The sequence below is a fragment of the Martes martes genome (genome assembly GCF_963455335.1).
Source record: "Martes martes genome assembly, chromosome: 10".
NCBI lineage: Eukaryota > Metazoa > Chordata > Mammalia > Carnivora > Mustelidae > Martes > Martes martes.
The window spans coordinates 35,995,524-36,010,972 of record NC_137898.1 but is presented as its reverse complement, the minus strand read 5'-3'; the positions used below and the strand labels follow the sequence as shown (position 1 = coordinate 36,010,972).

General features: G+C 36.7%; 1 protein-coding gene across 2 annotated transcripts in view; it reads left to right on the top strand.

Moving 5' to 3' along the window:
- The window catches only part of BBOX1 (gamma-butyrobetaine hydroxylase 1), a 60,943-nt gene extending 46,111 nt beyond the window's left edge, over positions 1 to 14,832 (top strand). For both annotated transcript variants that reach the window (XM_080817559.1, XM_080817560.1), the window contains exons 5-8: positions 577 to 682; positions 5,009 to 5,205; positions 12,414 to 12,580; positions 14,301 to 14,832. In XM_080817559.1, coding sequence (XP_080673685.1) covers positions 577 to 682; positions 5,009 to 5,205; positions 12,414 to 12,580; positions 14,301 to 14,461 — 631 coding nt within the window. In that variant the 3' untranslated portion in view covers positions 14,462 to 14,832. The remainder of the gene's footprint in view (positions 1 to 576; positions 683 to 5,008; positions 5,206 to 12,413; positions 12,581 to 14,300) is intronic.
- Positions 14,833 to 15,449: the final 617 nt, after the last annotated feature.

Sequence of the window (15,449 nt, the reverse complement as noted above, 5' to 3'; positions counted from 1 at the left end):
TGTATGATTCCATTTATATTAAATACCCCAAGTAGGTAAATCCTTACAGACAGAATGCATATTGGTATTTGCCAGGGACTGGGAGGAGGGCAGGATGGGAAGAAAATGCTTCATGGGTAAGAGGTTCCGTGTGGAGTGGTGGAACTATTTTGCACCTACATAGATAGAGGTGATGCTTACCAACACTGTGAAAGTCCTAAGGGCCCCCGAACTGTCCACTAAATGGTTCATTTTGTGTTATGTGAATTTCACTTCAATAAATGATTTTAAATGCACTAAACTATTAAAAAAAACCTAACCTACAATCCCACACATACCTCTTTATAAACTCTGTGGGATAGACGACTGTGTAAATGTACTTTTCTCTGGAGAAGAGAGAAGAAAGGAGAAGGTACATACTCTCAAATGGTAACTTTGGACAAGGAAAAGTCAGGCTCTCTTCTTGGCTCACATCATTATGGTAATTATTTCATAAAATGAAAAGTTTCCATTTCCCCCATGTATCCAGTTCATTCTAACACATTTCCTCTGGATTACTGACAGACCGTTTAAACATATGCTTCTTGTATTTTACAGACATACTTGGCAAGTGCAAGACAAAATTGACGCAAACAATGTGGCTTACACAACCGGGAAGCTAAGTTTTCACACAGATTATCCAGCCCTCCATCATCCACCTGGGGTAAGGTGAGCCTCAACATATTTTCCACAAGACAGGCCAAGGACCAGTATCCTCCTGTATTTTGAGTCTAAATGACTCTATGTTTTACTAGCTAACTTGTCCTACATAGATCCTTCCTCAAGCATAATCCAAACATGAAATCTCTGTGCCTAAATCCTGAATATCCTGAGATTTCCAAGGGATAGAAGATTTTGGTGTATTTAAAAAAACAAAAAACAAAAAACCTTTCTTTGTTTCCTTTTGGAAATAACTATGGACACTTTTTGTTTTGCTTAGACAAATTTTATGATAGCAGTACATCTTCAGGTCCTTTTGCATATTTACCATTCCCAAAAGAGTTAAAAGAAAAAATGAAACCAGGGAACACAATGTAGGGTTTTCCCATAAAGTCACATGACTACCATTCATATCAGTTAGCTATCACTGCATAAAAACCACTTCATAACTTAGTGGCTTGAAAGAATACCACTGGGGTGCCTGGGTGGCTCAGTCAGTTAAGCATCTGCCTTTGGCTGGGGTCATGAACTTCAGGTCCTGGGATCAAGTTCTGCATTAGGTTCCTTGGTCAGCTGCAAGCCTGCTTCTCCCTCTGCCACTCCCCCTACTTCTGCTCTCTCTCTCTCAAAAAAAAAAAAAAAATAGATAAAATCTTTAAAAAAATTAGATTAGAAAACTAAAGATTCTAATTTAATATTTTAATTATCTGCTGTTTTTAAGTGAGTTTAGGTTTTGTTTCTGGGTTAAAATTGAAAGCCTAAGGGAACGTGATTATGTGGCTTTGTAAATACTTTTTTTTTTTTTAAGATTTTATTTATTTATTTGACAGAGATCACAAGTAGACAGAGAGGCAGGCAGAAAGAGAGGACAGAAAGCAGGCTTCCTGCTGAGCAGAGAGCCCGATGCGGGGCTTGATCCCAGGACCCTGGGATCATGACCTGAGCCGAAAGCAGAGGCCCTAACCCACTGAGCCACCCAGACGCCCCTGCTTTGTAAATACTCTTGAAGTATAATATAATGCTTGACATTTTCATAACATTTTATACTTTTTCAAAGTATTGCTATATATATTACTTTGTCTGATCCCTCTTAACATTCCTGTAAGGCAGGTGATTGATCATGCCTTTTTACGTTAGATGACAAAATGACACACAGCAACGTTAAATGCTTTCACTGAGTGACATCCAAATAACAGGACACTTAAAATGGAACCCAGGCCTCTGTCTACTTAGGTTTTTCACCATACCGTGCTGGCCTTGAGTTAGACTTTCTAATTACCATGATTTATATAATGCGATGAGCATAGACATCGTCAGACATTACAAACGAAGGCTTAGCTCAGCACATTTCATGTAGTAGGGACTTCACAGATATCATATAAAAAAGGCAAAGAAATACCACAAAGTTGTACCTGTCTCCATCAGCAAAAGACACGTTCAAAGATAAATGACCTGACAGTAGCTTTTTAAGTGAAAGAGGATTCCTAAAATGTCTAGATTATTGTAAGAGAATAATTAGAGTGTAGGCAGCTGTTTCTGCTATTGGTCAAGTTTCCATTTGGAATAGTTCAGGGGTCTTTGTAACAAAGCTTGAGTTTTTTTATAACAAACAATAAGTCACTTTTCTTTTCAATGCAGATGAAATGATCTAAATAATGAGTTACCTGTTGAGAGTTGAATTTCATCAATTTGGATCATGTGGGGCAGGGATGAGGTGACAAATCTTTAAAGAAGCACAGATGCTCCTTTGCTCACTGTCTTTGGGCCAAAAGTCTCATGCTGCTTGGGATGGGTAGATGAAGTAACATCTAGAAAGAAAATAGTTTGGGTTCCTAAGGAATGACATGAAATAGAATTTGATTTTATACACATCAGGTGCATATGGACTGTTTGAATTAGGTGATAGAAGTATTGTTTGGCACCATCATCTTTTTTTTTCTTTCATAAGATTGCATTAAAATATAAATATATAAAAGAAGATTATTACTTGGCCTTGCCATATATGTAAAAGACATCAACTGACATTTTTTAAAGATTCTTATTTGAAATATTCTGTGACTTCATTATGGCAAAATCTAAGAGGATTTAAAGAACACTGGTTCTCTCAAAGACAGAGTAGTGCCATTGTTTTGCCTTCTCGGGGTTTGGCAGACTGGAGGTTGATGTTTCCATTTCATTCTCTTGCTAATCATGCTGCTTCACCTTTCACAGTCCTGGTGATGAGATGGTTTTCCATAGCGACTTGGTCAGCTTATGCACATTTTTTTTGAGCTTAAAAAACTGACATCAGTTTAAGGTTGGAACCATTAATAATGTAGACCAATTCTCTCCTCACATCAGAAAATAAGGCATAATCAACCTGAAATGGGAATTAGAGTTTACAAAGCACATATATATATACACAACTCATGATACTAAACTATTGAGTCCCATAGAAGAATTTCCCCCCCTTTAAAAGAAGAACTTGCTGTATGATGATTTTGAGGCAAATAGACAAAGGTTTGAATGACAGCTTCACCATGTGTAGCCGAGTTCTTACTAGCTGGCCAACTTTTTCACTTCTGGGTCTAGGTTCTTCCACCATAAAATGGAGAGGAAAGTCTGACATTCTAAGGACTGTTGTAAGGAAGTGATAAATGTACAATCATAACTTGAGAACAAGTATGTATGAGATTTAAAATATTGAGAAAATGTGAGCAGTTTGAGGAAGAAGGCAGGATTTGTGTTCTAGGTCTGCATTACCCAATATAGTAGTCACTAGCCATATACGATCATTTAAATTTTAATTTAAATTAATTATATTTAAATAAAATTTAAAATGCAGTTCTTTGGTCACATTGACCACATTTCAAGCTCACATAGCCATGTGGAACTAGTGTCTACTGTACTGGGCAGCAGAGAAGGACATTTCTGTCACCGCAGAAAGTTCAAATGGACAGCACGGTTCTAGACCATTTATGGAAATAACCAAGTGGATATTTTTTCCACTCATATTCCCCCTATTCTGGATGTTTGATCATGTTTTTCTCTTTCTTATTTTTGTTTAACTGAGAATAAAGTTTTCACAGCTGGATAGTGTTCATTTCTCTTAAGTAGAAAATCTGGGTCTAAACTTATTCAAGCTTATTCAACAAATTCAAACTTATTCAAAATCACTCACTCATGCTAACTAAAGGAGTCACAGAAACCCCATCCAAAAAATATATTTCTAAATTTTACTATTTTGGGGACTCCTGGGTGCCTCAGTTGGTTAAGTGTCTGCCTTCGGTTTGCGTCATGATCCCAGGGTCCTGGGATCGAGTCTTACACTGGGCTCCTTGCTCATTGAGGAGCCTCTTTTCCCCTCTGCCTGCTGCTCTCCACACTTGTGCTCTGTCGCACACATACACTGTCTTTCGCTGACAAATAAAGAAATAAAAGCTTTAAAAAAACAATAAAGAAAGAAAGAAACAGATTTTACATTTTTTTGCTTTTCAAAATGAAATAATGTTGAACATTTCCTCCTAAATCTTAGTAAAGATAACTAGCCTTTTGGTTTCTTATTTCCAGTGCTTCTTAGGTTTATCCAACCTCATAGCCCCACCCAACCTCCATTCCCTTCTTATCCTTATACCTCAACTATCTCATTTAACTCTCAAGTGTTTCTGTCTCACTAACTCCCTCCTTTAAAAAAATATGTCCTATGTAACACCACCAGGCTAATATTCTTCAATTCAGTCTTGGCTAAATTACATCTGTAATATAAAACCCTTCAACAATTCCCCTCTGTACAGAAAAGAAAGTCCAATATTCTTCATCTGACATTCAAGACTCTATAATAAGTGCTTCAGTAACCTTTTCAACTGGATCTATCCTTTTCAGTCATGAACCTCTACCGCGACCAAACTTTTTGATACATAGTGAGGTGTGCATTTTTGCACATCCATTATGACTGCACCTGATTTGCTCTCTCCATTCTGCTCTGCATGTCCAAAATCTTACCCATCCTCCTTTGCCCACTTTAAATCCCACCTCCTCTGTAAAGTCAACATGAAGTGAGTAAATATTCCAACATGAAGTGTTCGCTCCCTGCAGCTATTTTGATCTGTGCCTTTTGTTTACTAACGGACATTATCGTGCCTGTGTTCATGTCTCACACTGAAACAGTGTTTGAACCATAGAACATTGGTCTAAAGCAACTTTTTCTCTCCAATCTCTTTCCCTGCTGACACAAAAGAGATTTAAGAGGTTTGTTGACTTTAGTGCATTCATAACTTTCTGAATCTTTAAGAGTGTCAAAAAATGTAAATGTTTACCATTTTAAAATACATTTTTCTATTTCTTTTTACAGGTTCAGTTTCTGCACTGCATAAAGCAAACAGTCACTGGGGGTGATTCAGAAATCGTCGATGGGTTTAACGTATGCCGAAAGCTCAGGGAAAAAAATCCTCGAGCATTCCAGATTTTGTCCTCCACTTTTGTGGACTTTACAGACATTGGAGTGGATTACTGTGATTTCTCTGTGCAATCCAAACACAAAATTATAGAGTAAGTACCATTTATACATTTCTCAAGCAATTAAATAGCTGACTGCAAAAGCTTCATTTCCCTAAACCTAAAGCTTAAACAGAAGAAAGCTTCAATTAACTACAGAGCTTACTTTTTATTAACAGTTTAATCCAATTTTAGAGGGAAAAAGAAATATTTTCGCCATAAAAAAAATCATTATCAAATCCCATGAACTCTCTCTACTCTCTCTTCTTACTTAGTATAAGAGAAGTAATTAAGACTTAAGATACACTTGATTTTTTTTTACATACAGATTCTACAGAATTATAATCAGTATGATTGTAGTAGTCAGAATCCTTTCAGCAGGAAGGGGAAAATATTCTAACTCAAATCAGGTAAATCTGATAGACAAACAATGTCATCTGATATTGATCTCTTTTTTCTACATCTCTTAGCTTTGTCATCCTCTGTGTTGGATTCCTTTTCTAAGATGTCAATAGAAGCTCTGCATTTGCAGTATCCTCAGAGCTAGGAATCACATACACAGAAAACCCTTATTTTCCAATGGTTATAACAAAACTAGATGACTCACTGTCAGATTTGTATTTGAGTCCATCCTTGAAGCAATCACCATGGCTAGGAAGTCAGCGAATTCCGATTGGCCAATCCTGGATTACATGTTCATCTCTGGAACAAACTCAGTCTCATTTGAACCACATGGACTGAGAATGAAACAGGAATGTCTGCCTAAATTGAAGCCAACAAAAATCATATTTCCCTGCATAGAACATTTTATTATTTTTTCATTCAACATTATTTTATCATATTTTTTGAAGTACCTACAAAGGCCACAAATTTATCCTCTTATTTGAGAATTATCTTACCTTGTCTTTCTAGGACATGATTTATTTAATCAGACCTCAGTTCATGAATTTTGGGGTGTTTCTAATTTTTATTTATCTTATTTGTTTATTTATTTATTTTACTTAGTTAACATACAGCACAATATTGGTTTATAGAGTAGAATTCAGTAATTCATCACTTATATACAATACCCAGTGCTAATCCAAAAAAGTGCCCTCCTTAATACACATCACCCACCTAGCCCATCCCCCATCCACCTACCTCCATCACCCTCAGTTTAATCTCTATCTTTAAGAGTATTTTATGGTTAATTTCCCTCTTTTCCTGATCCCCAGCCCTTCCCATATGTTCATCTTTTTTCTTTCTTAATTTCTACATATGAGTGAGATCCTATGGTATTTGCCTTTCTCAGACAGACTTATTTCACTCAGCATAATACACTCTAGCTCTACCCACGTTGTTGCAAATGGCAAGATTTCATTGTTTTTGATGGTTGAGAAATACTCCATTGTGTATACAGACCACGCCTTCTTTATCCATTCATTAGTCAATGGACATTTGGGCTCTCCCTAAAGTTTGGCTATTGTTGATAATAATGCATTTACCCCCTTTAAATTTGTATTTTTGTATCCTTTGGGTAAAAACCTATTAGTGTAAGTGCTGGGTCATAGGGGGGTTTCTAATTTTAAAGTTGACTTTGTATTCTTCTTTTAGTAGAAACAGCCAAATGATATGAAAATTAACTCATTTAACAAATTATGAAATCCCGAATATGCAAACTCATCTTTCTTATATATCATATGGCCTTCATTTATTCATTCAATAAGTTTTTATTGAAAGCAGCCACTCTTCTTGGTGGTTGGGATACATCCATGGACAAAACAAGGATTCCTGCCCTCAGGTAGCTTAAAGTTTAATGAGGGAAGAGGAAATCAGAGATTTTAAAACAAACGAGTAGATTACACTGACTATTAATTTTGTTTAAGTATTTAAGTATTTTTAAGTGTTTAAAATACTTAAAATTAAGTATTTAAAAAAGTAAAAATAAAATAAATATATATAATAAAATATAATATAATAAAAATTTTAAAAGAAAAAAATACTTAAAATTAAGTATTTAAGAAAAAAGGAGAAGTAGGGCAGAATAAGGGGAAATCTGTAGAACCACAGACTTAGGGAAGATGGAACTGGCATTATTCATGTGTGGTGAGGAAAAACTTTGCTGAGTTGGTGATATTTGAGCAAAAACTTAAAAGAGTGAAGGAGTTTGTCCAGAAGAGGAGCATTTTCCAGAAGCAGCTAGAGCAAATGTCCTAAGAAGGCTCTAAGAACACATCTGGTATGTTCAAAGGACAGCGAGGAGGCTGGTGTGGAGCAGAGTTTTAAGAGAGGAGGTCAGATGGGAGTAGGTTCATGTGACCCTTGTTATCCATTGTTTAAAAACACATTGCCTTTTACTCTTAGGGAAATGGGGAGGTGCTGCGAGATTTTGAGCAGAAGAGAAACATTTGTATTTACATAAATTTATTTACATTTTAAGTGGGTCACCCTGACTGTTGTGCTGAATATAGTGAAGAAGGGCAAGGGCAGGACCAGGAAGACCAGCCCGGAAGCCACTGCAGGATGACGGGCTGAAGGTGAGGGTAACTGGAACATGAGTTGTCCATGTGGTGGTAGGGGCAGTGTGGAGAAGTGTTTGAGGATGTGTTTTGCAGGTTGAAACAGCATATTTTCCTGACAGATGGGATGAAGGGTGTGAGAGAAAAATAGCCATCAGAAATAAATTCTAGTTCAGAATAATGTTCTCTTAAGGGGTCAGTCACCAAGGTGGAAAAGAAAAGAAATAACTCTTGGATTCCTAGTTTTAACTATTCAAAAATTACTTAAAAATTCACAACAGATTGCATAATTTTGTTGTGGCAGAATATAATTGCAGATTCTGCAAGGCTAGAAATGGAGGCAAAGCAAATAAACCCTTAGTTATTGAGTGAGATTAATTGAATGCTCCTCATCTGAATCATAATATGTGTTTGTTATTTTTTGTAGTAGAATTCCAGAATTTGGCCATTGTCAAGTGTTCAGGTCTTGGGGATATCCCCAGAGAATATCAAGGGGTTAATGTTAATCCACTCAAAAATGTATTTTTAACAACGGGGGTGAAATGAATAGGGTTTTCAATTAATTGAGGGATTTGGGTTGCCTGTGTGTTTGGGTTAATTTAATATTCCTCATGGTTAAATTTTTAATTCCTTTGAGATGTTTATGTTCTATCTAGCACAAAAAGATCTGCTGGCAGAGTTAGGGTACAATGAAGTAAAATGAAAAACAAACAGATAAAGAAACTAGGAAAAAAATAATAATGGTGAGATTAAGCTACAGCAGTGCATCCTCATGGTTACAAGTTCAATCCTATGAATACCGTTCCTACTCCTTGCCTCATTAGCAGTGCAGTCATGGTCTAATAACTCAGGCTTGCTAAGTTACAGTCTCTTTGCCAGTACAAAGGGAGTAATATTAGTGCTTACCACATACAACCAAAGTGGGAGTTATAGACAATAGATAGGCTCCCCTACTGCAGTGTCTGGCTTTGAAAGAGTAGAATAAATTGCTAACTCTATAAACTCCAACACAACTACTAGTGATAGACTTCAGTTTCAGCTCTGAGCTTCAACAGACCAAAGCAAGGAGGGAACACAATCAATTGGCAAGATTCAAAACACTTCTAAAGTGTGAAATAAATTTCTCCTGCAGATCCCAGTAAAATGCGATGTGGTAGGCAACACCACAGTGACACATATATCTCCACAACAAATTCAAGTGGTCCCATCAAATATCACATCTCTCAATGAGACAGACTAGTGTAACTAACAAGGAGTATTCATGGCACCAACTCTGATTGCAGGAAATGATACTACAGTCCTTTTACTGGGTTCTTTTGTTGGCATCACTGATGACATTTTGCTTTTGCTGATTTGCAGTCAGCAGGATGCTCGTTTAGGTTTAAATGTTTGCCCCTTATGCATTGCTATAATGTAACCAGTTACTCCTTGTCTTCGGAGGCATTTTACCCTTTCTTAGCACATAACCCTGCATTGGGACCTCCCTTTCATTCTTTGGCTGCACAAAGAATGCTTACTGAGACTCAATTTTGCATTTGAGGTTGATCTTTGAGATGTCAACCAATCTTCTCCTCTAACACTGTTCAATCCTTAGAATGTCTTCCCTAGACCTCAAAACTAAATTTTTCTATTTCCCCTGATATCATTTCTGAAAATGATAAATTATGAGTTTGTATCCTATTTTCTCAAATAGAAAGTAAACACCAGGAAAAGGAGACAGAGAATGTCTCTCTCTTGATATCTCTCTCTCTCACTCACTGTGAGAAAAAGAAAGAGAAAATATTTATTATTATTATCTATATATCTGAACTCTTTAGAAATGAAAGTGTAATACACTGGTCCATGAGGCACACACTTCTGATTTTCCTTAAATTGATGAGTCACAAAATTCCTTTCATCATATTCCTTTCATATGTGAGGATACACACATGGACTCTAAAAGAGAGAGCTCGTTACTAGCATAACCATTTCTGTCAAGGAATTAGAGTGTTAATGAAAAAGAAACTGATCACCAGAGCGGCTTGTGTAGATCTCCAAGAAGTTTCAAAGTCATGACAACATTGTCAGTGACACAGAGGATGGCACAAAGGGTGTGATCATTAGATGTATAGAAAATAGCACAGGGAGAGAGGAGGGAAAGTGAACCAAGAGCAGTAAGGCTAGAATCTTAAGATTAGAAGACAAAATCGCCTCAAAATGAAAGGCTCTGAAATCCGCAGTGTAAATGCTAACAGAGCAAATGAAATGTCAGACGCTGGCCCCTGTGCCACTCAGACCGGAGGCCCACAGTCTCTTCTGCTGACTGACCTTTTCCTTGACTCTTTGTTCATCAAGCTGCAACCTGCAGGTCACAGAGTATTCTTTATCTATGTGGAGGGGATGGGGGAAGGAGGGAGAGCACTCCTTGCCTACTCAGTCATATTTGCTTTTTAATCAATATATATAAATTCTGATTTTAAGAGTCCAAGAGCCCTATTGAAAACCTGTTTTTTTCTTTCACTTTCTTTCCCCAGTGTGGGTTCAAAAGGTAGTTTTCCAACACTATCAAAAAGCAAAGAGTTAGAGCTAATGACCAGTTCTTAGAGTTCACCATTACAATTCCCTTTGGCTTGGAGGATTGAATATTAATCTGAGTCACAAAGCACAGGGACCCAGAGAGCCACAGTTTATATACCACAGGAAATCACATTTTCCTCCTATACCCTGACTTGTTGATAATGGTTTACTTTGTGTCGTTGGTCAGCTAAGTATGATCCAGACCCCAAATCAGTGTCACCAAGCCCTTGGGTATGTGTGACTGTCTCTTTGGTTTGACCCATCAGGTCTGGTCCCCTACAGCTATAGGGTCAGAGTGCCACCTCCTGGGCTGGCCCAGGAACAACTCTAGACACTTTGCCACCATCTTTGCCCACCTTCAGTTTTTATCCATCCTTTCTTTTAGAGTTAGTAGATGTTTTAGGACTGGCTCAAAGTTTACCTTCCCAATAAACTTAAAAATATATCTTCCTTTTGCTTTGTGTGTAGACAGTGCTCATGCTGTGCTAATGATAATAACCATAGATTAAATTGAAACATAATGGTATGTTTTTACATCAAAAATAATATTTCCTTACATTGTCATGATCATGTTGCATATTCTAAGGAAGGATAGAGAGATCACAATATACTATCTCAAAAGTACAAGAAAGACCTTGGTATTCTCCCAAGGAACTAAAAAAAACTTAGAGAGTCACATGTGCAATGAATATTTACTGCTTATTATGTGCAGGCTCTATGTTAAGTGCTGAGAATACAATATTAAATGAGATAGAGTATTGGTCTTCTAGAAGCCTATATACTAAGATAGAGAGTATAGATAGAGAGATATGAAGAACATATCTCAGGCTGGATTCTTCTTTTGTCTGTGTCTTGGTTTCCCTACCTATAAACTAGGGATTGAATTAGAACAGTGAATTTCAAACTTTAGAAAATAGATTTTTCTTCCCAATCATGCTTCAAAAAAAATTATACTTAAAACCCTAATAAAGGGTTGACCCATGAACTTGTAACATTAAAAATACTTCGATACATAAAAGCTACTATTTTAAAGAGGGAGGAATGAATTCATTTCCTGAAATACAAAAAAAAAAAAATTAACTGGAATCTTTCAGCAACGGTTATTTTAAATTAATTTGAATCACTCTAGCACTTATGTAGTAAATCTTCAAAAAATACCTGCTAAATGGGTGGAAAACATGAAAAGATACTCAACATCATTAATCATCAGGGAAATGCCACCACAATGAGCTATCACCTCATTGAGCAACACCACAATTGAGCTATCACCACAATGAGCAACACCACAATGAGCTGTCACCTCACATCTGTCAGAATGGCTAAAATCAAACACACAAGAAACAACAAGTGTTGATGAGGATGCGGAGAAAAGGCACCCTTGTGCACTGCTGGTGAGAAAGCAAACTGGTGCAGTCACTGTGGAAAACAGTACGGAGGTTCCTCAAAAAGTTAAAAACAGAATTACTCCACAATATAGAATTTAAGAAACAAGATAAAGAAAAAAAAAAGAGAGAGACAAACCAAGAAACAAACTTTTAGCTACAGAGAACAAACTGATGGTTGCCAGAAGGGAAGGGCATGGGGAAATGAGGGAAAGAGTAAAGGGGATTAAAAGCACACTTTTCTTTTTCTCTTTTTCTTTTAATTTTTTTTATTTCTTCTCAGTGTACCAGAATTCCTTGTTTATGCACCATACCCAGTAAAAGCACACTTTTCTTGATGAGCACTGGATGGTGGATAGAATTGCCATATCCCTGTATTATACACGTGAAGCTTAATATAACACTGTATGTTAACTATACTGAATTGGAAACCTTTTAAAAACTGCTAAATGGGGGCGCCTGGGTGGCTCAGTGGTTTAAAGCCTCTGCCTTCGGCTCAGGTCATGATCTCAGGGTCCTGGGATCGAGCCCCACATCGGGCTCTCTGCTCATCGGGGAGCCTGTTTCTTCCTCTCTCTCTGCCTGCCTCTCTGCCTACTTGTGATCTCTGTCTGTCAAATAAATAAATAAAATCTTTAAAAAAAAACTGCTAAATGAATAAAGAACAAATGAATATATCATGCCACAGATAGCCTTACTACCTTTTGTACATGTTTTTGGATTCTTTAATACTGTATTTCAGACACATCTTCCAAGACAAATTGACCCTTGGAAATGTAAATAAATACCTTATGGCCTTTTAACTTTTTTTCTCTTTAAAAAACAGATTAGATGATAAAGGCCAAGTGGTTCGCATCAACTTCAATAATGCAACCAGAGACACGGTATTTGATGCACCCGTCGAAAGAGTTCAGCCTTTCTATGCTGCTCTGAAGGAGTTTGTTGACCTCATGAACTGTAAAGAATCCAAGTTTACTTTCAAGATGAATCCAGGTCAGTGGAAACACATTTTCTTAAACAACTGGATGTTCTTCAAGCTTAACCGTGTAGAGCAAGATCTCGAGCAGTTTCTCTCAAATACGGCATGTGAAACACAGAATTTTGTGAGCAGCCCCTGTCCCTGCTCTGTTGTCTCTCCAGACTTAAAAATATTCGTTCTTAGCAAACTCCTAGGTAATCTTTAAGCACACAGAAATTTAATAACCTCCAACATAAAGAAGAAATGTGTGAACAACAAGCTACAAGCCAAATGAAATCTCATGTCTGAGGTCAAGGCTGATAACTAGTACTTTCTGTCCTGATAACCAGACAATATGAACTACAGCTTCTACTTAATTCTTCTATCCTGGTAAACTAGTAAAATTATCCCCATGATTCTCACTCATGAAGTACATGAGTCATGTTTACTCATTTAGCTTATTTGATCTGGAAGAGACAGTGCTACCTGAAATAAAGTGGTATTTTAAGTAGTCCATCTACTTGAAATAAAGGAACAGAAAACATTGTGTTTGTTCTGGACCATCTCTACTCAGTGAAGTGACCTCAAACTTGAGGCTTTCCGTATCTATAGTAAAAAGCAGTATTTCTCTCTACTACTGATGTGGCCAAGTGGAAGATACTCTTAACTTCTGATTATTTTTTGAAATGATCTTTGGCATGATAAAGTAATACTAGAAATCTTTATAAATCCACTGATACGGAGTCACCACAGGCTGATTTTAAGAGCAGTAACATTTAAAATTGAAATACCAGGAGAGAAAAATAACAAAAAAATAGAAGTTGGAATTTAAACTCCACTATGTAATGATAGTGGAGCTTCAGGCAAATCCCTCAGCTTCCTGGAGCCTCAGTTTTCTCACCCGAAAAGACGAGCTAACACTCTTTTCAGGACTCTTATGAGGCTTAGAAATAATGTACACAAAAATACTAGGAACATAGAAGACAAACCAAGTCACCATCCTTATAATTACCTGAAGCTGCTTAATTGGAAATAAATATTTCTAAGTAAGAGCAAAATAACAACCAGGAAGAACAATTCAAAGTTTTACACAAAGATAATATTTTAAGTCGAAATTGTAAAAGTGTATACAGATGGCTATACTTTAAAAGTCAAAAGGTCTAAAGCAGTTTGCGTCCAATGGTCTGATTTCTGTGAAAACATAAATGTACAGTTTTCAGTCAGAGAAAGACAAATACCATATGATTTCACACATCTATGGAATTTAAGAAACAAAACAGATGAATATAGAGGGGAGAATGAGAGAGGGAAGCAAACTATAAAACGGACTCTTAACTGTAGAGAACAAACTGAGGGCTGATGGAAGGAGGTAGGCGGGGGGTGGGCTAAATGGGTGATGGTTATTAAGGGGTCAATTGTTGTATGTGAGTGATGAATCACTAGATCCCACTCCTGCAACTAATATTACACTATATGTTAACTAACTAGAATTTAGATTAAAACTTGAAACAAACGCAAAAAATGAGACAAAGAAACACAGTTTCCTTTTTCTTTTTTTTTATAATTTTTTTTAATTTTTAAATTTTTTAATTTTTTATAAACATATAATGTAGTATTAGCCCCAGGAGTACAGGTCTGTGCACACTGTTTCTTGATGTGAACAAAGTAGCAATGCTATCTTACATTTTACATTTTCTAGCTCTGCAAATCATTTAAACTCATGATTATTCACGTTGAAAAAAATCTTTTGTCCAGGTGATGTGATTACTTTTGATAACTGGCGGTTACTTCACGGCCGACGTAGCTACGAAGCAGGAACTGAGATATCCCGCCATCTAGAAGGAGCTTACGCCGACTGGGATGTGGTCATGTCAAGGCTTCGTATCTTAAGGCAGAGTATCCAGAATAGAAACTGAATCTCCCGTCTGTAATTTCAGTAAGATTCCAACTATAAGACATGGCAAAGTTGTCTTCACAGACCATAATCCATGTCATTTCCATATTAATTTCTTTCACATTGAATATGTCACCTTTCTTGGATGGGTTTTCTTTTCTTTGTAATCATATATAATGCCTACTTTTTAGATGTTTTAGCAGTGTTCTTTATATATACAAAGCATTTCTTCTGCTCTATTGCATGTATGATCTAATTTCTTTTGCCTATATATGAGTCTCCAGAATGCCTACAAATAGTTATATCAAATAAAACTTTTTCAAATAAACCCTTTTATAAAAAAGATTTTGTTTCAAATAAAGCTTGTGTTTCAAATAAACTTGTCTCAAATAAAACATGTTTCTGCTCTGTTGTCTGTAGAGTCTCAGTTTTCATGACTGCATGTGACTGTCTTTGGCATGATCGGAAAAAGGCTTCGTATTTTCAAAGACCTGTTTTATTCACTTTTATTATAGATATTTATTATCCAAATTTTCAGACCTCAACAACATGTGATCTCAACATTTACTTTAACAGCTAAATTATGACACCAAACCCAAACATGTCAAATTAAGAAAAAACCTAGTCTCCCTAAATTTCTCTTGCTCTAAGTAAACCCTCCTAAGGATTGCCAGAATAGCTTATACCTGTCTGTGAATCAGTTCTCATTCCTTGCCTTCAACTAAAAACCAAAAACCTTGTCTTCAACTAAAAACACACAAGCAAGGTGCATGTAACCCTCCATACACAGACACAATGACTGCTAACCTCAGGACAGCTTCACTTGCTGATCTTGCCTTCCTCTATGGCCACTCCTTATCTCCAGTGGTGGAACACAGATGTCACTGTCAGCCATGTAAGCTCCTGTTGAGCCCACTCCCCTCGCTACCCCTGCTGGAAGCAAATTACCATTTGCTGAAATCCTGGTAATACATAGATTTTTCGTCAATACTTGTGGGGACCTAATGAGT